This window comes from Hesperophylax consimilis, chromosome 26, assembly GCF_061612785.1.
Source record: "Hesperophylax consimilis isolate HC1 chromosome 26, BYU_Hcon_1.0, whole genome shotgun sequence".
Taxonomy (NCBI): Eukaryota; Metazoa; Arthropoda; class Insecta; order Trichoptera; family Limnephilidae; genus Hesperophylax; species Hesperophylax consimilis.
The window spans coordinates 15,157,194-15,183,651 of record NC_142861.1 but is presented as its reverse complement, the minus strand read 5'-3'; the positions used below and the strand labels follow the sequence as shown (position 1 = coordinate 15,183,651).

At 36.3% G+C, this 26,458-nt stretch overlaps 1 protein-coding gene across 1 annotated transcript; it reads right to left on the bottom strand.

The window, feature by feature from the left end:
* Nucleotides 1-26: 26 nt before the first annotated feature.
* Nucleotides 27-25,698, bottom strand: LOC149411175 (uncharacterized). The gene is made up of 8 exons (XM_089647650.1): nucleotides 25,560-25,698; nucleotides 24,084-24,215; nucleotides 21,486-22,258; nucleotides 21,090-21,187; nucleotides 17,201-17,261; nucleotides 7,532-7,728; nucleotides 6,441-7,267; nucleotides 27-701 (listed from the first exon to the last, which is right to left on the bottom strand). Exons 1-8 carry the CDS (start codon nucleotides 25,612-25,614, stop codon nucleotides 490-492), a joined length of 2,355 nt encoding a protein of 784 aa, XP_089503776.1. The 5' UTR covers nucleotides 25,615-25,698; the 3' UTR covers nucleotides 27-489.
* Between the last annotated feature and the right edge of the window lie 760 nt (nucleotides 25,699-26,458).

The window sequence follows — 26,458 nt, the reverse complement described above, 5'->3', positions numbered from 1 at the left end:
ATTCTCCGAAACAACCCGTCCTTAATCATGGTCTTACACCAGGCTGATACTGGGAGTATATTCCACTCTGGTAAGTGCAGCAAATGGACCTTATATTATTTTTAATGATTTAATTGTTGAATAACACATATCAATCAAATAAAATTAACTTGCACACGCTAGGATTTGAACATGCAGCATTACCCCTCGACCATGGAGGCTTTCAACCTCCTACAACACGGATCACTTCAAGAGCCAGGTTCATTCCTTTTTTCCTCAACTCGACACAGCATCCCTTATAGATGCCATATACGCTGAGGGAAATTATTTCCCTGCGTGGAGTTAATGATAAAAGAAAAAAAAAACACATGTTTCTGCCATCATTAAGACTTGAATTTTTCAGCAAACAGATAAAACAGAACATGATAAAATAACAAGTTAGGTTAGGTTTGGAACCTAATTTTTCATTGTTTTTTTTAATGATATCAAGCTTTTCAATATCAAAAACACTTATCCCAGCACGTAGAACGTGAAATCGTTGGACGTATCGACCAGCCGCATGGCGCTGTTCTCCTCTAGAACGTAGCCCGCGGAGCACGAGGGGTAGGAGGGGTTGGGTTCCTCTGGCTGCAGGAGGAGCGGGAGGCCCCGGGAGCGCTGCGGCTCCGGAGGGGGCTGCAGGGGCACAGCCTCAAGAGGCTGGCAGAGCAGGATCTCCATACCTGGAATTGTATTAAAATCAGACTTCAGAATTGTATTACAATGAGTGCACTAAATTCGGTTAAAAACGTAGATAGTAGAAAACAAAGGGAGAAACACTAAAACATTTTGGCCATACACTGCGTCAAAAGTGCGGCGTGATGGGATAGATTGGATTGAAAGTGTTGCAAAAGAATAACTGGGTCTGGCCCATAGACAACTTATAGTTCTGTGAACAGTAATATAACTCCGATCGAAAATTGGAACCGTGAATATTGTTAGGTCATATTGTTGCCTAACTATATCCACCAATGAAAAACTCAAAGGAGTTTTTGATTGGTGTATAGTATTATAAGTAACATTTATAGTATAATAAGTAGGCTCCGAATGAGAATTGTACTGTATATATATTGGCATATCTATGGTTGTTTACGACCAATTTATTTCATACAAAAAGCCTGAAGATATCGACCTAGTGAGTGGTTTATTTATGCTCGCAACAGTCGCAATGCTCTTGCTCTCTGGCAGTATAAAAAGGTACTATCAAATATGGCTACCATCTCAACAGTATTGACGGGACACGGAACACACAAACAAATTTACAGTCAGACGAAATGCAAAGTGGTCGAGTAAAAACAGGACTTCCCTAAGATCAGTCAATAAACAGTTTAACGACTATCTTAAGATAATAGAAACAGATAATGGGAGATATGACGTGAAAGCATGCTGTCGCCGAGCTACCATCAAACTGAATGGACTATCGAAGCGGCGGAGCCAATGGAAGTTAAGCGTTTGGTGTATAGGTAGAAATTAAGGCGGAGCGAAGCTGTGCGTAGATGCAATTTGCAGTAGTATGAGAGAATGATGTTGGCAGCACTTTGTATGCGCAGTTTCATACTTTATAGTTTCAGACAGCATATGTGGATCTGAAAAATGACGCTGGATCCAAAATAAATTGGTTTACGAAAAAAAAATCCTCAACAACTCTACACAGGAGAGGAAGGCCTATGTCATCTCTGGGGATGCTGTGTGGGGGGTTTTTTTGAGGAGAGGAAGTCTTTGGGTCTTGAAGAGACCCATGTTGCAAGACGGAGGAAACACAGATACCGGCAAATCGTTCTTCAACCGAGCTGTAGAACTCTAGAACGAGTCGTAGAAGTATCCAAGACTTTTCAAAAAGAAAGTGCATTATCTCATAGCCAAAACAAGAACACAAAATCACGAGAAACATTGCTTTTTAGGCCTAGCGCGCACCACGATTGTATTTTTTGCGACACTATTTTAAAATCATGTTATAATAAATCGCAAAAACAATACTGCGCGCATCGCGATGAAAAATTGCGATGAATTGTTCATTCTCAACATGGATTTCGTACAAATTGCTTGTATTGTTTTGCTTCTTCGGAAGAGGAGGAATAAAAGAACACATAAATACTGGACTCATCCTTTTACAGCAGAAAGATATGTTAAAGGTTTCTTTTATCTGAAATACAATGATCTTCGACAATATCCAAAACAATTCTTTGGCTATTATAGAATGACGGTTCAGACATTTGACAAACTATTAAGAATTGTTGGACCTCAAATTGCATACAATAATACTAGATGGCGGAATGCAATCTCTGCTGAAGAAAGGTTGTCAGGTAGCGATTTTAAATCGCAGTGCGCGCGTGTCCATATAACTTCAAATGCTATAATTTTATTTTGCGACAATCGCGTCGCGCGCTGTCGCGGAAAAATGTGAAAAATCACAATTTTAAAATAGCAACTATTTATTTGTCGTATATGCGCCCACATACTTATTAACTCATACGTTGCATTTCTGCGACAAAATTATCGTGGTATAGAAAATCGTGGTGCGCGCAACGCCTTAGACATATTAGAATTTCGAATTTGTTTTCTTGAATGAATGATCTTGGAATGAAATAAACCCATTTGCCGACATCTGATCAAGCTGAAACTTGGACATATAGACTCGTGGTATTTGGCAGTTAATTCACATTATGACATTTATTTTTTTATTTATTATTGAATTTTTTTAATACATACGTGGATAGTTACATAAAATATTGAAAACTGTGTAAAAAATTTTGTAATAAATGTATGTATGTAATTAAAAAAAAATCCCACGAAGGCGAAGCCTGAGTGTGGGTATTATAAGTATTTTTTATCTTATTTTCATGGTTTAAGTGGAGATACAATATCAAATATAAATTTAAGTTATTTTAAAAGAGTTACTGTACACATGCAATACAAGAAACTAAAGCATGAAATATGTAAGAGTTTTTCTTTGTTAAGAGTTTTAAAATAACACAAAAAATAAGGTAAATACTAGTTTTTAAAGAAGACATCTTAAAAAGTGAATTAGCAGACAAAGCATTACAAACAATAAAATGGTTCCGTGATAACTCAACACAGTGACTATTCAACACACCTTTAAAAGGTGATATAAAGTCATTAAAAGCGATGAAAAAAAAAAATTTTTTAACCTAACCTAACCTTCTTAACCCAGTTAATAAAGTTTTTGTTTCCCCACTTTCCATGACTTTATATAACTTTTCAATTTGATGAATTATCATTCTGATGATTTATCCGGTCACCTACCAAACTAAAGGGGTTGATTTTTACCTTTTGTTGATCTACATAAAGAAAATTTGTCTCCCAGTAAGTTTGCATCAACAAAATAGCTAACTTTATCAAGATTATTTTTCATTTTTAACACATAATTGAAACGGTTGGAGATATTTTAGACAGGGGCTTTCGCGGACTTTATTATTGAAAATTTAATCGGCTATCTCTCTACTTAATTCTAAAATAAAGTCGCTATCCACGTCTGTCTGTTTGTGCGCTTAGTTCTTCTAAACTACTTAAATGGATTTTGATAGGGTTTACACTATCACTTAGAGAATTTCTTCCGGAAGGTTTATATATATACACGGTGTCCGGAAACTCGTAGTACAAGCGGGAAACTGGAGAATCTACACCACATGGGGAACCCAAAAAAACATAAAGTTTTTTGATTTGAGCATTTTCAAAAAAAAAAAAAAAAAAACCAAAAAAAAAACATTTTTCGGCTATTTTAGAGTTAAAGTTTTTTCTGGTGTTTAGGGTTGAATAACAGATGTTTTAACCCTGCAGAGCAGAAATATTTTATGATTACACCGGGTTAAATGAAGGGTGATTTCAAAATAATGCTTCAAATCCGAGTTTCTTCATTTGTTTTACTTTCAAATAGTTTTAATTAGTTGGGTACTTTGATCTTCAGTAATAATTTATAAGAATTTGATTAAAAAAAAAAAAAAAAAATCAACTTCAAACTCGATTTACTCGATAACGAAAGCTCAAATAAAAAAAAAATGTACTACAAAATCGACTCCAAATGTGATGTAGATTCACCAGTTTCCCGCTTGTACTACGAGTTGAGTAGTTTGTGACGTGTGAATATATTCAAGATCAGTGGCGGTTCTTCCCTTCGGTCAATTGGTGTTTGACCCCCCAAATTATAAGACAACAGTAATAATAAATTATGGGCATCAAAACAACTGGTCTTATTCTTAATTTATTTGAAATGTTCCGCGAAACAGCTGAGAGCGGCGGCGGCGAGTGATGAGCAGTGACATCTCGAAAATGGCTTTGCGTATGATGTTGGGTTCTTAAGTTTCAACTTCGGATCAAATTACATCATGCGATTTGGGGTTAACTTTGTGTCCTTTGTTATTTTGGAGTGGAGCGTGCTAGTATTTCAAAGCAAAAGAATTCGATGGGGAGTTGTGTTATGAAATTACTCATAGGTGAGCCACATTCATCTGACACACCAAATCTAGTATTATACATCGATGAGAACAAACAATAAAAAGTATGGTTTATTGTCTTATTTTTTGACAGTCAAATAAATGGATTCAAAATTCCGTGATGGAAATTGCGTTGCGAGCTCTACACAGAAGTTGAGTTAACTTGTAAATTACAGACAAATAAGCTCAGATTTATAGTTTTAGAGACTAGCTAATTACGACGTATACGGTCACACGCAGCGAGCCCATCCCGGAAACTTCGGGAATAAAGATAACTTTGAAAGACCGGCAAAATGAAGATAACAAGGGACTAAGATTACACACGTTAAAAGAAAGAGAAAGGGCTGACTAGATAGAAACTTAAAAAATTTTATCTGGACATTATAGTTACTCTGGCATCTAAGAAGTCTTCACCACCAACAAACATGTAAATCTCCGTGGACACTCAAGAAAAATTAAATCTTGGGAAACACTTCCTTGCAAATAGGGTAGTAGGTGGATGCATGAAACAAACTTCCACAACATGTCATCGATGCTACTAATGTAAATCAATTTAAAGCTCGATTGAATTCTTATTTGGAGAGAAGGATTAACTTCTTTTAAATGTAAAATAACTCAATTACTGTTAATATAATAATTCACTGACGGTGAGAGTACGTCAGCTTTCCCCCAGCTACTAGAATGGCTCTAACAAGGCGCGCGCTTAAATAAATGCCGCGCACCTGGTGACACCTCCTCCACCATCGGCCACAGTCCGGAATTCACCACCGTTTATCTCCACCACCCACGGTGTCGAGCATCTCACTAGAGAACCTGGAAGATGTGTAATCTCTACCACCAGCTGACCACAACATCACTGAGAACTAATCCACATCCCGAAGTGATGTGACCTAACTGACATGCATCCCTACGTGATGCGTACACCAATAATGAACCTAATAAAGACACAGTAAAACCTATATCAACATCTTTCACTGTCTCTACCTACCGTTGTAGACACAACGATTTGGTGTGGCCAAGGAGTGGGTGAGTACTACTGCACTGAGTGTGTGGCACGGTGCGCGGCATTTATATAAGCATGCGCCTTGTAGAGCCACTCCGACCATTTTAATAGCTGCGGGAAAGCCGGTACTCTCTCACCGTTAGTCCTGAAGTTTCCAGACCCGTATACTCCGTAAGTAGCGCGTCGCAACATATTACAGATGTTTTTTGATCTACGAATCATTTATCCACAGAAATCATGTACTTCAACCGGAAGCACAGAAAGAAAAAGGGTTATTGAACACTGTTACACCTTGTTACCAGTTAGGTACTCACAATTTTTCACTCTGGCAACGTGTTGCCAACATTAAAGAGGGTCATCATCATTAGGTGTTGGAAGCGGAACCTTGATAGAATGACTTCAGAGAGTAGAATATTGGATAGTAAAGCCTGCGAGGAGGTTTGCAGAGTATCGTAGACTCTAAGAAATTGAAATTATGTGAATCAATAATGTTTAATCACATTTTATCTGCATGGAAAGTAAAACATGTGTCAGATATGCAGGCATGATGGTTTCAGCAATTAAATTAATTCAAAATATCGTGGTTAAAACGGCAAAAGTGCACCTATTTTAGGTTGGTGTTGCACAAAAATTCAAATGTAACATTAAACATCTCCGTTAAAGGTCGATTTTATGACTATTTCAGCTTTCTATCAAATTGTGATCTGCTAACAAGCAGAACACTATAACAGTTGTGATTTTCTGCTGATTACAAGTTGTTCAAAAGCTGAAACCAATCTAGGATCGGCGTTAAATGGGGACCTTCGAATGTAAAAAAAAAAAAAAACAAAAAAATGGCGTTGGTTGACCATTTAATGACAATGTTACATTTGAATTTCTGTAAAACTACTGACCCAATTACAATAGGTATTTGACAAAAAATCCAATTGACGAGACTTCCAAGTAAATAATTTAATAAGTGAACTCACCGGCGTTAAATTCGTCAACCTTCGCAAGAGTTTCCATTTTTTCCTCTTCACACAGCAAAACCGGCATACTCGGCATCTGCAGGATTCCCCCGAAACTGTCCGAACCCTTCAACGGACTTACAAATATCTCACTAATTCCCTTATCGTCAGTCTTCAAACAGTTTCCAAGCCTTATAACCTTTTCGGGGCTTCGCTCGTTGCCACTCAAAAATGAAGCACCACAAAACAAGTTGGAGTCTTTTTTAAATTTGGAATCGGTTTTATTAAGGTTTGAATTTGAAATTTGTTCGCCAAATGTGATTTCGGGTAAGAACTCGGTATTTCTTTTTTTGCCACTCGGATTGAATAAGAGTAGGGATCCTATATTGAAGTTTTTCATCGGGGAGTTTTCTCTCGAGTCTAATTTGACAATTTCTCCACCTTTGCACAGTATTTCCGGTAATGCCAAAGCTTGGAATGAAATATGACCGATGTCCTCGTCGAAATGAGCGGTGAACGAAGAAAGATCTAACGAATCGTCTTTGGCACTCGCGATACTCAGACTCTTTTCGTTGTTTAAATATTCCCTGCTTTGGCAGTCGAAATCTAATTTGTCGTCGACCATTGTCGTGGCGAGCAAGCTGTCTTTTTTGGGACAATGCGTCGGCAATTTAATGTTGGCCGAGTCTTTGCCAGTTTTTCGGTTGAACTTCTTTTTCTTGGCATTTTGTAATTTGTTGGAGACGGTGTCACCAGCCGTTCGTTTCCTGACTTCTGTCTGCAGGCTGGTGATGAATTCCGTATTGTTCCACTCATGCTCGTACTCTGGATGTTGCAATTTTAAATGCCTGTAATTTAAAAAAAATTAGCTTTAGGGTTGCAATCAGACGTTATTTTCAATTCAATTGTGATGCAATTTTAACCGGAAATGCAATAGAATGAACATCACTTTCAAGACCTTAGTAACTAATGTTTTACTTCGTAAACCTATCCAATGGTAAGTATACCAACTACTTATTTACTTACCATTGATTCTCACACATTCTCGCCCATTCTCCTTTATACATATTTATTGCTAGACCAGATATGTGTGCCCTTCAATTAATCAATACCTGCGTATAGAATGCCTGTGCGCCACCACGGTCCCACAGTAGACGCACGTGTAGCACAGGGACTTCTCGTGCGTCAGCATATGTCGCTTGAGGCAGCTGTTGTCACTGAGGGAGAGGTTGCACACGGAGCAGGACAGCGACTTCTTCTCTGTGCTTTTCTTAACCGGGAGCGGTTTATTTGATTGAGATTCCTGCAACTAAAAATTACACATTACTATGGAATTCACAGAAACTCAAATGTAACATTGGTATCAAATGGCGAATCAGCACCGTTTTGTTTTTGACACTTTAAAGATCTCCATTAAACGCTGATTCCAGGTCCATTGCAGCTTTTCGACAAATTATGATAAGCAGAAAAGCACAACTGTCATGTTGTTATGCTCGTCAGCTGATCACAATTTGATAGAAAACTAGAATCAGCAATTAACAGGCACCTTTCAAATTTCTAAAAACACAAAATGGGGCAGTTTGGCCATTTCGATGACAATGTTACATTATTTGAATTTCTGTGAAACACCGCAACCTTAATCTTCATCACTAAGGTGGATATCCCAGGGTGGGATTTGGCTCATCCACAAAAGTTCTCCGCTGGCTGCGATCCCTCGCCATTCGCCACCAGTCCTCCATCCTCCCCCTATCAACCTCTTTCTCGGCCTGTCTCTGGGTTGTTTCCTACCCAGTTGGTTGAAATTTTTTTACACTTAGTATATTTAACAATATTTTATTGGCATTAATAATAATTATCGAACAGAAAGATGGGTTACAACAGAGCTGTAAGCCATTTGAAATTGATTTTTTTGGGAGACATACCGTCTACCATACAAAAAATGCAAAACAAAAGAGTTTTATGACATTTCTTTTTTAAACTTGGGTATACAGTAGAACAGTGTTCCGCAAAGCGTGTGCCGCGGCACACTTGTGTACCGTGGTCATCAGTTAGTGTGCCGCAGAAAAAAATCAAGGTATTGTGAAGATAATAAGAAAGCAAATGGGAGCAGATTAGAGATCATATCAGTCACTTCTGTTTCATACAGAAGTACAGTGGATTTCTCGCGGAAACATGCTATTTCGGATCAACGAGCTAAAAAATGAGTCCCAGACGTTTTTAGAGGCCCAGGGTTCAGATTTTGCTTCTGTGTTTAAAAAAGAAGAATGCTTAGTAAAACTTGCATATCTGGCGGACATATTCGCTCATTTAAATGAGCTCAGCAGAAAAATGCAAGGCAGGAATTCTTATATTTTAATGTCTTCGGACAAAATTGAAAGCTTTCGCGCTAAGTTGGTATTATGGATCAGCCACGCTGTCAATGGTAGTAATGAATTATTTCCAAATGTCATGGCTGCCGATTCAGAAAAAATGTGCAGGTTTTGATAGTGAAACAATTGGAGCTATTAACAGAAAAATGAACTGTTATTTATTATGACAGATGTCATCTTTTATACTGCTCCATTAAAAATAGTGAAATATTTGCTAAAAAACAGTTTTTTACGACATAAAACGCTATTAACAGTGACAGTGCAAAGCTGTAGTAAGCTGAAGAAAAGAGTGTGTACAAAATCCATGCAAGTGGCCTATTAAACGCTCTTACGATAATCAACCGAAAGTGTGTAAAAAAAAGTGAATTCGAACATACAAATTTGAAAATAAGTGCAGTTTTGTGCGGGCTATAACGGTGTTCTTTTATCCTCTCGGTATTCCATCGGAAAATATTACAAGTGCAATTTTTACAAGTGATATTCTAGCGAATAACAATAATATTGTTAAAACTGGGTAGTTTAAGTAGCTGCATGACGATTGGTTGAAAGTGAGCTCACTTTGTTTACCTTTTACCAGTGCTAGCCGATTTGCGGAAAACAGGCGTATCTCTGCCAATTCCCATTATACAAATAAAGTGCTAGTCCGATTGCAGACAAATAGGCGTTATCTATTCCAAAGGCGAAAAACACATATTAAAGTAATTTTAAATAAATTCTTAAAAATCCCAAGTGCTGACACTATTATTATAATAATTTATTATTTGACGGTATAACAACAGTGGAATTTGGACTAGAGGCGAACGCGTTAGCGCCGAGTTTCGAAGAACGACAGTTCGAACCCCATTAACTCCAAATAAATAATTACCGTTTTTGTTATATATATATTTTTTTTCCATAAATATTAATAAATATAAAAATAAATATACAAGTGAAAAAAAAAAACAGGACATAACAATAAATACAATACAAGTCTTAGTGACATGTAAACATTAAAATAAATTTTAAATGGCAGATCCCCCGTGTACCCCCCCAGGGGCTAAAGATCCTTTTAAAAAATCGGGAACCACGCCGAGGTCACCGATAATCCGGAGCAGTAGCAGTCCAGAACTAGTTAAGTCCCCAAGACAAACCCGAGCCGAAAGCAGAAAAGTTATGGATAAACGACAAAAGAAGGAAATTAAGACTAATAAACAAGCGTCAATCCCCACTAACACCAACTCTGCTCTTTCTACCACCACCGCAACAACATTCTCCTCTACTACAAGATCCTCACCAATAACACACGAGTCCAGTCCAGCGCTTCCATCTATCAACGAAGGCAAAATTCCTCCTCTCAAAACCAAACCGATTCTGACTTCTGTTGAAATCCCCCAATATACTTCTCTTCAGAAAATGAAACAGTCCGGGACAGCCATGAATATTGTTCAAATTGCCACTCTAGCACTGAAAGCAGCCGAGCCTCTAAAAAATAACATAACCAAAGAAGTCCGCGACACAATAATCTCATCTTTACTGGAGATAATTGAGAAAGGAGCCACACTGGGAAAACAACTTCATGCTCTGGAAGTCGAATTACTTGAAACCAAGGTGCAGAATGCAGAATGTCAACTGAAGATGGAAGAAAGACACTGTAGGGAAATGTCAGCTTTCTGCGCCAACGCTCAAAAAGAACCCGTACTCAGTTACGCCTCGGCAGTAGGGAATCGAGGAGATCGCACCAGACATGCCGTAATAGTGTCGTCATCAGACCAAGAAGCGACGTCAGAATCCATCACTTCAACAATAAAGGATATTATCAAGCCAGCCGACCTCAGAGTGGGTGTCAGTGGAATGTCAAAGGCCAAAAATAACAAGGTCATAATTACCTGCCCTAAAAAATCAGACGCACAGAAGATCCTTACAGCAATTCCAGGGCTGACCAATGGTAACTTGGTTGCTCATGAGGGCAAACGTCTTAGACCTAATGTTATCTTGAAGGGGATCGAAAAAGAAACACAAGATTCCGAAATATTAGACATGATCTTGCAACAAAATGATACTATCTACGAAGCCACTGGAAATGATAAGGAAGCTATTAAAATTCTAAGATTCACAAACAACAGGAAAAATGATAGGCTACGAAATGTTATTCTGATCGTCAAAAAAGAAGTACATTCAGCTATGTTAAAACAAGAAAGAATAAATATAGGTTTCCAGCGAGTCCGAGTCGAAGACAGCTGCCCAATCATGCAGTGCTATAAATGCATGGGATACGGTCACTCCGCCGCGAGATGTACTGAATCAAAAGATCGTTGTCTACACTGTGCTGGTGAACACAAATCATCTGACTGCACAAAAAAGGAACAAAAAGAAGAATTCCGTTGCTGGAACTGCTTTAAAATGGCCAAAGGCAAAATTGAGGCACCAAAACACAGATCAAACGATAGGGACTGCCCCTACCGTACCATAATGATGTCACGCACAATGGAGAGAGTTGACTATGGCTAACTCAACTGTAACTACAGCATCCGGGACCCAGGCCAGTATAAATGAATACAAATATGAGAAAATTGAAGACTATAAGCCAATAAAAAATAGCCTTCGAATAATGTATCTTAACGCGAGAAGTATCAGAAATAAAATTGACGAGATTGAAGAAACTTTAAAGAGCATCAAACCCACTGTACACGTACTTGCAATATCCGAAACCTGGTTGGAAGATGGTGAGGAGTGCTTCTTCAACATCGACGGCTACCAAAGTACATTTGCGTCTCGCACCAATGAAAGAGGAGGAGGGGTGATTCTCTACACACACCATTCACTAAATGCTACAACTATCGAAAAACATTGTGGTGAAAATTCTTTCTTAGGAATTAATATCCGTAATAGAAATTTTAAACCGTTAAATATTTATGTTATATACAGAAAACCTACCTCAAACATTAACGAATTCTTAATGTATCTTGAATCTATTTTAAATAACTGTAGAAATGATACCCTTATCTTTGGTGACTTCAACATTGACATTCTTCAAAAAAATAATACATCTCTTAAGTACATCAACACGCTAGACTCATACAACTGTTTCATATGTAACAAATCCTATCCTACACGAGTAACAGATACCTCTACTTCTCTAATAGACCATATCATCTCAAACAGACAAAATATTTCCTCAACTACTGCAAATATAGATGCCCACCTAAGTGATCAATACATTTTGATATTAGATTACCAAAACAGCTTGAAACATCACACTAATAATAGAATACATTCTTTTTCAAACAACTCCAAAACCGATAAAAACATGTTAAAAACATATTTAGAATCCCACAACTTTCCACACGAAACCACCAGTAATGCCAATGAAAACTATAATAATTTTAATGAATACATCAAAACAGCAATAAAATCATCCCAACATAAATCTGAGTTACGCATAGGAGACCAACGGAGGGGTAATACTCCATGGTTTGATGCAAAATTAAATGCACTTATCAAACAGCGCAACAATGCGTTTAAACTCTGGAAAAAAAATCAGCAAAGTGATATATTCACAGCACTGAGAAATAAAACAAGAAATCAAGTTACCAACTATAGAAGATATGCTAAAACCAAATACTACACGACTATATTTAAAGAAAACCTGCGTAATCCGCGACAGACATGGAAAATAATAAATGCAATTCTAACAAATAGCTCGACACCCCAGAAAGATGAAATTGAATGTCTTCTCATTAAGAATGAAGAAATAACATGCCCAACACAGATAGCTTCAACTTTTAACAACTTCTTTATATCAGTTGGGGAAAACTTAGCAGCCACAATTGCATCATATCCAGATGATTCTATCACTATAAACACGGATCAAAAAGCAATCCAGTCCTTATACATGGCCAAAACAAATAAAACAGAAGTTCTCAGTATCATCTCTCAACTAAAGTCTAATGCATCTCCAGGTTTAGATGGAATTACACCAGTGTACCTGAACTTTTGCAAAGATATATTAGCTGTCCACCTTGTTTTTCTTATAAATCAATCCCTGGATAGTGGAATCTTCCCAGATCAACTAAAGATAGCAAAAATAATTCCGATTTACAAAGATGATTGCAAAAAAAATCCTTCTAATTATCGTCCTATATCCATCCTCTCTGTTGTTTCTAAAGTTTTTGAAAAGGTTATTAAGCTTAGGCTCACTAAATATCTCTTATCAAACAATTTACTCGCATCCCAACAGTATGGATTCAGAAACCAATCTAACACAAAATGTGCTGCCTTCGATTTTGTATACGCCCTCCAAAAGCATATAGACCAGGGTAAGCATGCTGCAGGCTTATTTATAGATTTAAAAAAGGCATTCGATACGGTTGACCATGGGATACTACTAAAGAAGCTAGAACACCTAGGCATAGTAGGCACTCCCCTGAAGTTACTGTGTAGCTACCTCTCTAACCGACACTGTCAGACCTTTGTTGGAAAAGGGACAAGCAGCATGGGAACGATAAAATGTGGCGTGCCTCAGGGCTCCGTACTTGGACCATTACTATTTTTAATATACATAAATGATATTGCTAAATGGGGACTTAAGGGTACAATACAACTCTATGCAGATGACACAGTGATTCTTTATCACAATAATGATTTAAACGAACTTGAAAAGGAAATGGAAAGGGATATAGCTTGCCTGGCAAACTGGCTGCGATTAAACAAACTTAGCCTAAACATAAAAAAAACACATTACATACTGTTCGCAAATAAAAAAAATGTAAGTCTTAATATAAGTCTTGATAATAACCGCCTTGAAAGGGCTGATGTTACAAAATATCTTGGCCTTTTCATTGATTCACAACTCACATGGAATCACCAATTTAAACATGTTCTATCCAAAATTACTCCTATAACGGGTGTTTTATATAGACTTCGCGGGTTACTTCCTCCCTCTCTATTAAAATCGATTTACCATGCTATGATTCACTCACATCTAATATATCTCGCCGGAATCTGGGGATTTGCTACAAAAAAAATGATTTCAGAAGTCCAAGTCGTCCAAAATAGAGCCCTGCGAAATATTTTCAGTTTACCTTGGGACACACATGTCAAAGACATCTACAGAAACACCCAAATACTTCCTTTTAATACCATTCCCACTTTTGAAATAACGAAAACTATATTACAAGTAATTCAACACTCGGCACATTCCAACACTACACTCTATTACAATTGCGACGTACACCAACACAACACAAGAAATCACAACAAACTTCATATACCAAAAATCAAATCAACAAAATATGGACTAAGATCCCTAGAATACATAGCTCACACAAAATATAATCAACTACCCAACGAGATCAAATGTGCAAGTCAATGTAAAAAGACCCAAACTAACATGCTCAAACTTCAACTTATTAATGACTATCTGAAATAATAATGTTGTGTATGTCCCATTATATGTCCATTTAATACATACAACTATATGTTTCATGTAATGCGTATAATTCCCGCAATGAGTTTATTAACTCCTGGGAGTACAATGCTTTATATAATATACTATATTCTGTATTGTATACTTTTAATAAATAAAAAAAAAAAAAAAAAAAAAATTTCCTAAGTATGACCTACAACCTATGGACTGGGTACGAAATCCACTCTCGGATAATATTTCCCTTGGACACTTACCGATAAACGAGCAGGAAGAATTCATAGAGTTATAAACTGATCGGACATTAAAACTAAAATTTTCCAAAGCAGAGCTAACACATTTTTGGCTGTATATAAAAAATTAGTATCCACTGCTTTTAAAGCGTGCTGTTAAAAATATATTACCATTTGCCGCAACCTAATTATGTGAATTGGGATTTTCATCTCTCACTACTATTAAATCTAAAAAAAGAAAATGACTGAGGACGATCAATGAAGAGATGAGAGCAGCCTTATCAACGATTGCTCCAAATTTCAATCACCTGTGCTCAGTTAAACAGGCTCAATTTCTCACTAAACATCTTTCCATATTAGGTATATTGATTTTAGTAATAAATAAATATCAAATTAACATTGCTTTTTTCTTTGGTGTACCTCTAACATTTCTTGATTTGATAGGTGTACCTTGAACACAAAAAGTTTGCGGAACACTGCAGTAGAACCCCGTTAATTTGAACCCCGATAATTCGAAAAAACGCGTAATTCGAAATTTTTGAAAGGGCCGACAGCAGCGGTAATCGGCCGCGAAAATTCAATTTACACGGGAATAATTCATATTCGATTGGGACAGTGTCAGTATTTTGTGCACAATTTAAAGGATCCTTGCAGCTTGCGAGGCATCCATACGTTCGCACATTCATTAGTAGAACTTCCAAACTGGCGACGGACGGGCGCCGTATTCGCTCCGTGCCGTTTGACGTAAATTGAATAAAAATGGGATAAACAAAATAATTTTTTTTTTTAAAGAAAGACAAACATTCCCGGGTTACGAATAACCTGAAAATATCCTACTACCAGCACAGTAAGTGGAAAGTGTTGCTTGTATTGTGAGGAGGACTTAGCCAGCCGAGGAATTAAACACACTACGCCTGGGTGGGACCCAAACGTGATGTCAACTCTGCCACCGATCGGTTATTCTTAATATTTCATTCATTAGTATGTTACATAATTTTAATGCAATAAAACTTCCAGTAACAAACAAAAAATATTGGCAAAAGCTCTTAAAAGATTATCTCAGCAACTTTATTAACTAGTGACACAATCTTTCTTTGGAACTCTCTAATTTCTGTATATCTTTCTTAAGGCGATGCACTACGTTGTGTAATATTTTAAATTGAGCCGCTATCAATAACAACCCTTACGTAGATGGCGATAAGGTTTAAATTCCCGCTTAACACCATCCGCCTGCTTTGATTTATGCAAGAAAAAAACATGGCCAAAAAGTGCCTTTTATTTTATTTTGTGGATGTTCAGGCATAAATATTTAATTTTTTTTCGATCATTTTATAAATAACTTAATTTGCCACATTATACAATAAAATCATAACCGAAAATGGGTTCGTAAGTAGGAGATTTTGAACATTAAAGCAGTTTTCATGGGCCTTTACATTATTTTTTTCTGGACTTATAAAAAGACTAAAAAAACATCGATTATTTCAAAGGCCAAGATGTATTCTATTCGCAGTATTTAATTAAAGCATCTGAAACATTTCTAGGCGACCAAATTTTCAAACCAAAAACACATGATTTTGCATTACTACGTATGGCATCGCCTTAATGTATTAATGAAATATTTTTCAATCTAGTCTGTTTTAAAATATATGTATATTTTTCAAAGAATTACCTTTTAAATTCGTATGCTTATGAAAAAATAATATCCTTTTAATTTAATAATGTATTATTGTTAATATTTTGTAATGTTCAATTACATGAATAAATAAAAGTAATTTATGAAGACTTGTTTTTTATGTAAAAGCCCTAAGGGCATAAATAAAAAATAATATTGCAGTAAAAAATAACTAATTTTTTTTTTTATTTCCTTTCTTTCAGTTTTGTTTCGCGTTAAAATAAAAATAGGTCAACGTAAACATGATAGCTTAAGTATAGTCGACGTTCGCCACGCTTGGACGCTCCGATAATATTGGCGCACTCGCAAGTGTGTAGATGTTGACGTTACGTTATACTTGCCAAGCATTTGGACAAGCGACTCGTGACAAGCGTGCATTAAATGGGAGTTTTGCATTTAATTTTATTACTAGCCGATGTGTAAACGGCATTACTTGACTTTTCTCTACTTTCTATAAATATAATATCCATGTATTATATATATAAACCTTTCGGAAGAAATTCTCTAAAGGATAGTGAAAACCCTATCAAACTCCGTTGCATCGTTTACAAGAACTAAGTGCACAAACAGACCGACGCGGATAATGACTTCGTTTTAAACTATTTAGAGATAACAATGTATTATCACAATGTCGGAACAAGTGTTCCTAAATTTCATTATATATTATCAGGTAAATTAACACAAATTATATTATATTACTGCAAATTTATTAAAAGTTTATCAGGAAAGCTGCCTGTAATCCCGTTTTTAGTTCATTACAATCTGGGATGTTATGAGATGTTCCCGAAAGTCCCAGACTATTCCCGAACATTCCAGAATGTGCCGGGATGTTCTGGAATGCTCTTGAATACTCTCAAATGTTCTGGACTGTTCTAGAAATTTTTAGAGGGCGAAACTTCGAGCCCTTATATCTTCAAAAGCACGCCCTTCAGGTAAAAACGGGAACCTTCTTCATGGATGGGGACAGAGGGCTACCACACCATATAACTCCCTTGATCGTACCGGGACTTGTTTTACTCGGGAGTTTTAGCGGAACGCACATTTACACTTACTTTTATAATATTGATTTTTCAAAAAAGGCTACAATTCATTAGTGATTATTTTACCTTAGAATCGTCTTTTGTTTTAACTTCATTTGGAGCTATCGTTCCACTGTCAGGTACCACCCTAAAATGGGAAAAAACAACATTAGATAAATGTATTATATCATATTATACATGCTTCCTTTGTCCGGCACCATTTGAAATAAAGTTATTTCTACCAATAGCACTAATTTTGATTCGAAAAAGGAAAAGTATTTAGAATGATGTTTAAATGGATAAAAAAATACTGTACTGTATAATCTAAATAATTTGTTTGTACGACAGTCAGAATCAATGACGTTACAATATAGACGGGCCGTAGAAATCTCAAAGTGGCAAGCCAGTGGCAAAAGCAAGACAATTTTTAATTATTTTTTAAAGAAAGACAAACATTCCCGGGTTACGAATAACCTGACAATATTTGAAAATCTCCTACTACCACCACAGTAAGCTGAAAATGTTGCTTGAGTTGTGATGGAGGACTTAGCTAGCCGAGGAATTGAACACACTACGCCTGAGTGGGACCCAAACGCAATATCAACTCGGCCACCGACCGGTTAATTGTATTTGGATTTGGTAGTATTAGTACTTAATGTATTAGTACTTAGTAGTATTAGTACTTAGTAGTATTAGTACTTAGTATTAGTACTAAATGTATGTTAGTTGTAAGTTTCTACATATTGAATTCCGTAAGTCTAAACTTAAACTTTAGCGTGCACAGTTTACACCCGCGCTGTGCAAGCGGGTTCCCTACAGAGCATCGGACAATCCCAAATTTAAGTAAATATATGTCATTAAGACAGTAGTTATAACAGGCCTTAGATGTAAGTCACTAGTTTTAAATCAGTGGTTTTAGTATTTATTATTTAATAAATATATTTGTACAGCGCCCTTGAGATGTTTTTCATGAAAACAGCGCTATATAAATTAGCCATATACAGGGTGCGCCAGAGAAACTTACTTATTTGAAAGTTTAATAAAAACAAAAGCACTGTAGTTATTGTTGTAATTCTTTTTTTATTTGAAAATGCAATGTACCAAGTTTTTTTTCATACTGTCTTAAAAATTACATCTTTTAAATGGCGACCCTCATCGCGCATACACTGGTTAAGTCGTTTTTTGAAGTTCTCGTCCACTCTTCTCAGCATATCAATCGGAATATTGGCAATAGCATCGCGAATGTTGTTCTTCAGGTGATCTATGGTCCGTGGTCGATCGACATAAGCAAGGGATTTCAAATAACCCCATAAAAAAAAATCACATGGAGTCAAATCCGGAGAGCGCGCCGGCCATGGGAGATCGCCTCGGAGAGAGATGAGGCGGTTGGGGAAATGTTGTCGCAGCAAATTCATTGAGTTTCGTGCTGTGTGTGCTGTGGCTCCATCCTGCTGAAACCACACGTCCCTAACGTTCATTTCTTCGAGGCTTGGAATAAAAAATTCCTCGATCATGCTTCTGTAACGAGCTGCATTCGACCGTTACAAAAGAAGCTCTCGACGGCGAAGGCCCGCTGCTCTCTAGACCACAGCATAATGGCAACTGACGAGAATGGGAAACAAACTTGGGGACGTCCCCCTCCAGATGCGCCCCCTCCCGCCCCTCTACTTGCCCAACTCAACGGTCGGGATTTTTTTCAAATAAGTAAGTTTCTCTGGCGCACCCTGTATTATTATTAACTGGCAAACGTCTCACATAAGTTTATCTGCTATCTCTAAGTAAATTGCATTAAGAAGTGCCAAAATGCCCTCTTGTGTGATGAGAAAACGTTTTCATTACTCGGCCAACACTAGTAAAAGTCATACTGTGTCAAGTGCTCAGTAACACCCGTGATGTAGTATGTAGTATTCAACGCAAATACGAAAACTCTGCCGTTATCGTTTATTTCGTTCATACAAGCATATTCTTTGAATGGCTTTGTCATACATGAACAACGTTTGAATTAAAAATTTATTTGAAACATAAAGAGTGTTTCTTACTTGCCACATTTTATCTTGAGTTTGTGAGACAATAACGTGTCTAGATGTATTGTAACGTCATTGGTCAGAATGATTTATTACATATTCCGCATTTGCAGGGGCAAACAAAAAATTCATCTTAACAAACTTCCTGCGGGAAAGGTGGTTCTATCTTTTACTCCAATCCTACTTAAACGGCGGAAAAGACATTGCTGTCCGATAATTTTATACATATATTTTATATGTCGTATTTAATAATATGAACTAAGTCTTATGTCTTCCCCATGTCTTATGTGTAGAAGAATATTTTATTAGGAAACTATAATTAAACCGGTAGAACGTGTAATACATCCTTACAAAAAAAAATTAAAGTAATAAAATATGTAAATATTTTACAAATAAAACATCACTAAATAGCTCAACTCTGGCTTTAATTTCAGTTTATGGAGTCAGATTACAAAAGTAGGCTTTAATTTCGGACAATTATTTTATAATTGGGGTGTAGTGAGAACCTTGGAAAAAATTTCATTAAAATATATGAATTATTTTCAAAAATATAGCTGTTAAAAACAAAATCCATTTTCTCGATAGGAACGCTTGTTATTGTCCGCATGAAGTGCGTTAATATTTTGAAGCATAACTTTTGTTTTTTTTTCATAAAATAATTAAATCAGCGCCATCTATGAACGAGCAGTTAATGAATAATTTTAATTAATAGTAATGAGGAGCATCTGTTTCGGTTGCCGGAAAAGCAAAACCTTGGAGGACTTCATGAACTTCGACTCCAACGTGATGACGTCAGACTTGGTGGAAGTGGACGACATTGTGGACAGTCATGTAGCACCAGAAAACTCGTCCAGTGAAAAAGAGCCATCCGATGAAGAAGAGAATGTGATCCCAACAAAAGAAGAAGCGATGAAGTACATCGAGGGTCTTAAAACCTATTTTTCAAGCATTGGCGGTGTTCGAGAAGAAACTTTTAAATGTCTATACAGGATCGAAAAAGAATTAGAACAGAAAAAAAAATGCAACCAACTAATCTACGTGATTTTTTTAATAAAAAATAAAATTTAAAATGTGTTTTTCTTCAATACCCCCCATGATATACATGATTTTTTTTAAATAAAAAGTTCTTTTCTTCAGTATCCCTAATATATATACAATATACACAATTTTTGTAATAAAAAATAAAATTCAATACCCCCCATTTACATTTTCCCTCCGTTTAGGTTTTTTTTTTCAGTCCCTTAAAAAACGTAAAATAGGGGTTTTACTGTAATGTATTTTAATAGCGTTTAATAGAGACATATCCACTGCCAAGACCTAGACAAACCTCACCCCATGAACAAGTCACCAAATGTAGGGAACCACTCGGGGTGACATATGGTAGAGGTGTTGGTTATCCAATAAATGGTTCCCAGTATCTAAATCTTGTATCTACATTCCGTGCAGTTAAATATATCAGCCACCGACATACAACTCTATCTTGGCAAACACTTCTTACTTCACATTCATACATCCTAAACATACTCTTCTGATATTCTGACTCTCGACATGGCCCGAACGTATTTTATTCACTCGATCGTAACATCTCTTCCTCAGGCATCCCCCACTTCTTATACCATTCACATCCGCGTCATATATTCTCCTTACAATCCCTTCTTCATTCACGTACTCACATGCCCAAATCATCAAACCACATTTCTTAATCTTAAAACATCTCGTATTCTTTGCGAATCTCCACATTTTTAACACGGTCATACATGCATAGCCTCAGGTATCTCATTTCTACAGCATTCAGTCTTTCACCCCTCTTCTGCCAGTTCCATATCTCACTACGATACAACAGGATTGGTATCAGCACTCCATTGTAGACTGCTAGCTTCGTTACACACTGTTCTCTCTCTTTCGACTACATAAAATTAGTTAGGTTTAATTTTGATGAGCAATATAATTACTTGTGATCTGTCTCCGGTATTCGAGAGAGCTCGAGTGCTTTAGCTGCTTTTTTTTGTGCACAACAATGTGTTATCCAACTTTCCTTACGAGCAAATTCCTGAAATATAACGTCATTTAATAAGGGTCCAAAATTATTTGCACATTTATTAAAATAAATTAATTATTACAGAGTGGCAGTTACTTTCAAAACTGTCCTGTTAAAAGACCTCCATTCAGAATCAAAACATTGCTTGAAATAGCTTTAGCCGTGTTTGGAGAAACTTCACAACCTTTGTCTTCCCCATCTCTAGTTACTTTATCCTCACAAAACAACCCAATAAGAGGTATCACATTTAAAAAAAAAAAAAAGTGACAAATGAAAAATTTACAAAATTTATTTTAAAAATATTACTTACAGAATCGCAGTAATTACAAGAAAACTCTCCCGTGTGCTTACGGAGATGCCTGTATAGGTATGCCTGTGTCGTAAACTCTTTCTTGCATATTTCACACACAAACATGGCTGCCTTCGTTTGAACTTCAATCTCATCCAAAGCATTTATCTCAAACGAACTTCCGCTCGTAATCTGTCCGTTTAAATCTATCAGTCTCACAGTTTTATCGACGGAATTATCAACGATAACCATGTTATTTTGATCGGCAGAAATAACCTCACCAAACTCTGATATTTCCACATTTTCAACTGTCGATGCAAAATGGCCACCTTCAATATAATACAGATTCAACGGAGTGATTGTTCCTAAATTTTCTTCGTTTAAATTTTGAATATTTATCTGTTGTTCTGAATTATTTGCCACGGCATCGGCTAAGATTTTTAAATTGACATCATTTTCATTCGAAAAAGAATTCAGTTCCATAATCAAATTATTTGCATTTTGTCCGTCGTCTATGGCAACACCGCTCGGAATTTTTGTAAGATTCAAAATTTCTGTGTAATTGAATTTGGAACAATCCGTACTATTTTCCGTGTGCTTTGACGGCATTACGAGAGACGGGTCTACCAACTGTTCGCACATTTCTCTATTTTGGTAGTTTATGTGCATCAAGTTGGTAACCGTGTTTGGTTGGCTGATTTCAAATTGGCTCGAGGTGAGGCTGTCGAATTTTATGAAGGTTGAATTGGCGGAAAGTTTGTCTTGTTTAGAGCTTGGTGCATCCTTCCTTTTGTCTGAAAGAAAAAGAGAGATTTAACTTTCAATTTTTTACAAAATATTATTTATTTATTTAGTTACGACATGCATTTACATTGTTATAAGTAAGGATAAAAGTGAATAGTACATAACATAATAATAAGACATAACATAACAATGAAAAGTGTATAGTACATAACATAATAAAATTACATATTGATAGGTGGGTCAAATCCCAGCACTGCTAAGAATGGGAGAGGGCACCTGGAATGAGACAATCCAAAGTACTCATAAAAGGACCAGACCCTAGACGAACCAAGAAACTACTCGATATGGACAGAAACTCGCTGAGGGAACTGGTAGGACTACTAACGGGACACTGCCATCTCAGGAGACACATGCAGATATTGGGAGTGGAAAACACCGATAGATGCAGGAAATGTAAAGAGGATGAAGAGACTCCAATTCACCTATGGTGCCAATGTCCTGCCCTGGTGGGAACTAGGCTCAGATACCTGGGGAGACATACAGTAGAACCAGAAGACATAGCCACATACCCAATGACAACCCTGCTGAACTTTATTAAAGGGACTGGGTTGTTGTTAAAGGAATGAGGTAAAATGGGAGATAGCACAACGGACCTATGGCCTAAGTGCTCACGGGAACTACGTGTAAACTGCGCTTTTATAAAAAAGAAAGAAAAAAAAAAAAAAATAATAAACTGAGTATGAATGATATAAGCAGGTACAATACAAGTTATCATAGAGAGTTCTGTTCTACAAAGGAGTTTAATATTTGTATATAATAACGAGATTACAAAATCATTACTAAAGGTACTATGAAAGTAGTTACAGAGCAATTTGTAGTAACATTGTTCTATCCTACAGCCCCTACCTTAACCCATACAAGGCTGCCCAACCGGTACTTTTACAGTGTACAGACAGGGGCGAGGTGAGGTGTTACATAAAAAAAATATACAAAAGTTTTGAACAATGGTGATTTATAACTTCAACTTGAACACAGAATGCTACATGAAACTAACACAGCTTTGCTGAATTAACCTGAAAATTATATTTTCATAGTTTAATCCACGTTTTACGTAATCAAGAATATTTTATTTGCGAGGATTCGAGGAACTCTAAAATATAATTGATCAAATTACAGCAAATCAAATTAATTAGTAAATAAATTTGATTTGCCACCATTGAAAGTAATGCCAAAGTCAACATGCTACACATAAATAAACCACTCACAAGATCGATATCTTCGGGTTTTTTGTATGAAACCAATTGGACCTAAAAAACCATAGATATGCCAATATAAAGACAGTAAAATTCTCATTCGGAGCCTACTTATTAAACTATACACCAATAAAAAAAACTCTGAAAGTTTATTCCATAGACTTTCAGAGTTTTTCATTGGTGGATATAGTTTGGCAATCATATAACAATATTTCGGTTCCAATTTTCGATTGGAGTTATACCCCCCTGATGCTACACTAGCTCCCTCTAGTGGCCAGAGCTGTTGATATTACCACTATTTCACTGAAGTTGGATGTATTGTTAATATTACAGAGTATTTGTTTTGACTGAGCTTTTCAATATGTATTATGGTACCTTCATACCTACCTGAAGAAAGGTTGAAAAAAGAATAGTTGTCATCGAGAGTGATGTTTCTTTGGATAAGTTGGGTAGGTACATAATTCCGAATTTGAAATAAAAAATGGTTTATAATTAAATAGGTAGGTATTTAAGTACCTACTTACAAATCTCATGATTTCGTAGGAAATTTTGGTTTTAATTTATTATAGAAGAGAAAATGGTCGTCTGTTCACAGAATTACTATTTAGATTTGATTGAATACCTGGTTTCCTGTGTATCCGCCCCCTGTGCCCGGTGAGGTGACTCCGCAGATGCTTGGCGAATTCTGCTTGGGTTTCCTCCACATGAGAACACTGCTGACATTGCCACTCCTGCGGCTCTTTCCGGGGTGATACTGCATCAAACAACAAAAACACAAACATGAATTGATGTCTCATCCTAAATGAATTGATTTTTTTCTATGTTACTATCCCAGATATCATAATTGGGATTAAAGAACATTGCTTTTCAAAAGAAGAAATATTCCTTTTGAATGTTAATACACTAAAGGAGTTACTACATCTGTTCAATGACATTATAAAAATACATGACATGTTATATTCATACTAATCGAACGGTGACCGAATAACTAATCAAAATGACAATCCAACACACCTTTAAAAAGTGACTTTATATAACTTTTTAAATGTGTGTTGAATTATCATTGTGTTGAGTTATCATGGAACCAAAATTGGTGACTATGTTTAATAAGTGGCTGGGCTGACTAATGTTTTGGATTCCCACTAAGGCGTTGTGGATTTAATTTCTTTGCTAACCCTCCATCATTGCACAAGCAACATCTTCCGCTTATATGATGGTAGTGGGAGATTTTCAAATATGGGAAAGTTACTTTCTTGTAACGAAAAATTAATAATAAAAAAGATTTTTTTATTCTTGAATCTGAATCAATTAAGCTATTTTCTTTTGTACAGTCAGCTATTACTACTATTAAAATAGGTTTTTAGGGTTTAGTTTGGGTTATTTTAATAATTTGTGAGTATTTCCTAACCTTCAAACTTAACTTTGATTGAGAAAAAATAGAACTTTTGAATCTTTTACCATCTCCCACCACATAAATAGTAATTTCTTGTAGTAATTAAGTTCAAACCAAGTGCTGTTTATATTTTTTTGCAGCGGAATTCGACAAGAATTTAAGTAGGTACTTGTATGAAAATAGGTAAATATTGCAATTACTGTAACAACCATGTTGAACAATAATATTAATGATGAACTTTGATGTCTTCGTACGCGGCCCTGCTCTTGAAAAGTCTGTGCATCCCTGCTATATTGTATTCCCTTGGCAACCACTATCTCTGGATTCATTCAGCAAATGACGGAAACTGCTGAACCTACTCCCCGCAGTTCACACCTCTTTGTGCTCAAGTGGAACACGAATGTCTGAGATGTATGTATTACATAGCTAAGCCTCTAATAGTATCTATGTGTATATAGCACCCTTTTTGTGGAAAATCACTTCAAAGGGCGATCTAACAAACGGCATTTCTTATTATTTAGGCATATTCATCTTATGCTCTTAGCAATTTTTTAATGTAATTCCAACGACATTTGTAATTCCCTGTTAGCTAACAGTGAGGTTTACCCGACATTTATATGAGTGTGAAATGAAGATGAAATTACAATTCGATCTTAACGTCATAAGATATAAACTTTACGGAGAGCTAAATATAAAACAATGTACCTTGAATCAATCCCCTGAAGTTTTGGGAGCGATCTTTAATTGTCGCCATACTCATATTCCTATAAAATCAAACTATTTAATATACATGGAAACGGTGAAAAATATTCTAGTCTTGTTAAAAATGACCCGCCAAACGGAAACTTGGCTGTCAAAAATAAAACAAGTGTGAAGCTAGTAGAAGGCAGTGTTGCCAACGGATCTTGGCATAATGTCGCTGTTTTTCAAACATTAAGTAGCCTAATGTAGCCGAATTTCAGTTGCAGTAATTCTAATGAACTCGCATAAATTCTGCCCACATATTCCCCCCAAATATTCTAAGTGAGCTTGATTCCCCCTTTTATTATTCGAAATCCATGGGGGGGGGGGGTTGTTAGAGAATTTCTGTAAAACATAATTCCCAAAATTCTAAATGAGTGCTCCCCACAAAATATTAGAAATCCATGGGGGGAGGGGTTGTTACAGAACTTCGCTGAAAAAAATTCCGCACAGCCAAAAACTTCATATGTAATTCCCCACAGCAATTTTTCAAAATCTATGGGGGGGGTAGCTACGGAATTCCATTTCGAAAAATTCCTCACATTTTTCCAATGTCATAAATTGGTCATTTGGTGATTTGGCTGATTTAAATAACTTCTCTCTGAAGTAGCCTACTCGGCGACCAATCGCCTTTTAGATTTTTTCGTCACCGATTCTCGTTCTGAGTAGCCAAAATGGCGATAAATCGCCTTCGTTAGCAACACTGGTAGTAGGTTCAAGTTGATGGAAGCTGACTGGTGCTGCCAGAAAGTTGAAAATTATAAAAAGGTAGTTACCTACTAATGGTTGCAGAAAAATGCACCGTATTTTAATTTTTTTTTTTAGTTTTTATTATGATCTAGAGTTTTGCAAGAGTGGTTTAT

Bases quoted from the DNA above. Each gene is read 5' to 3' on its own strand.
- LOC149411175 (XM_089647650.1), bottom strand. From the start codon at position 25,614: ATGAGTATGGCGACAATTAAAGATCGCTCCCAAAACTTCAGGGGATTG. The intron at 24,216-25,559 runs GTACATTGTTTT...TGTTTGATGCAG, and splicing joins CTTCAGGGGATTGATTCAAG to TATCACCCCGGAAAGAGCCG. The intron at 22,259-24,083 runs GTATTCAATCAA...TTTTTCTTTCAG, and splicing joins GCGGATACACAGGAAACCAG to ACAAAAGGAAGGATGCACCA.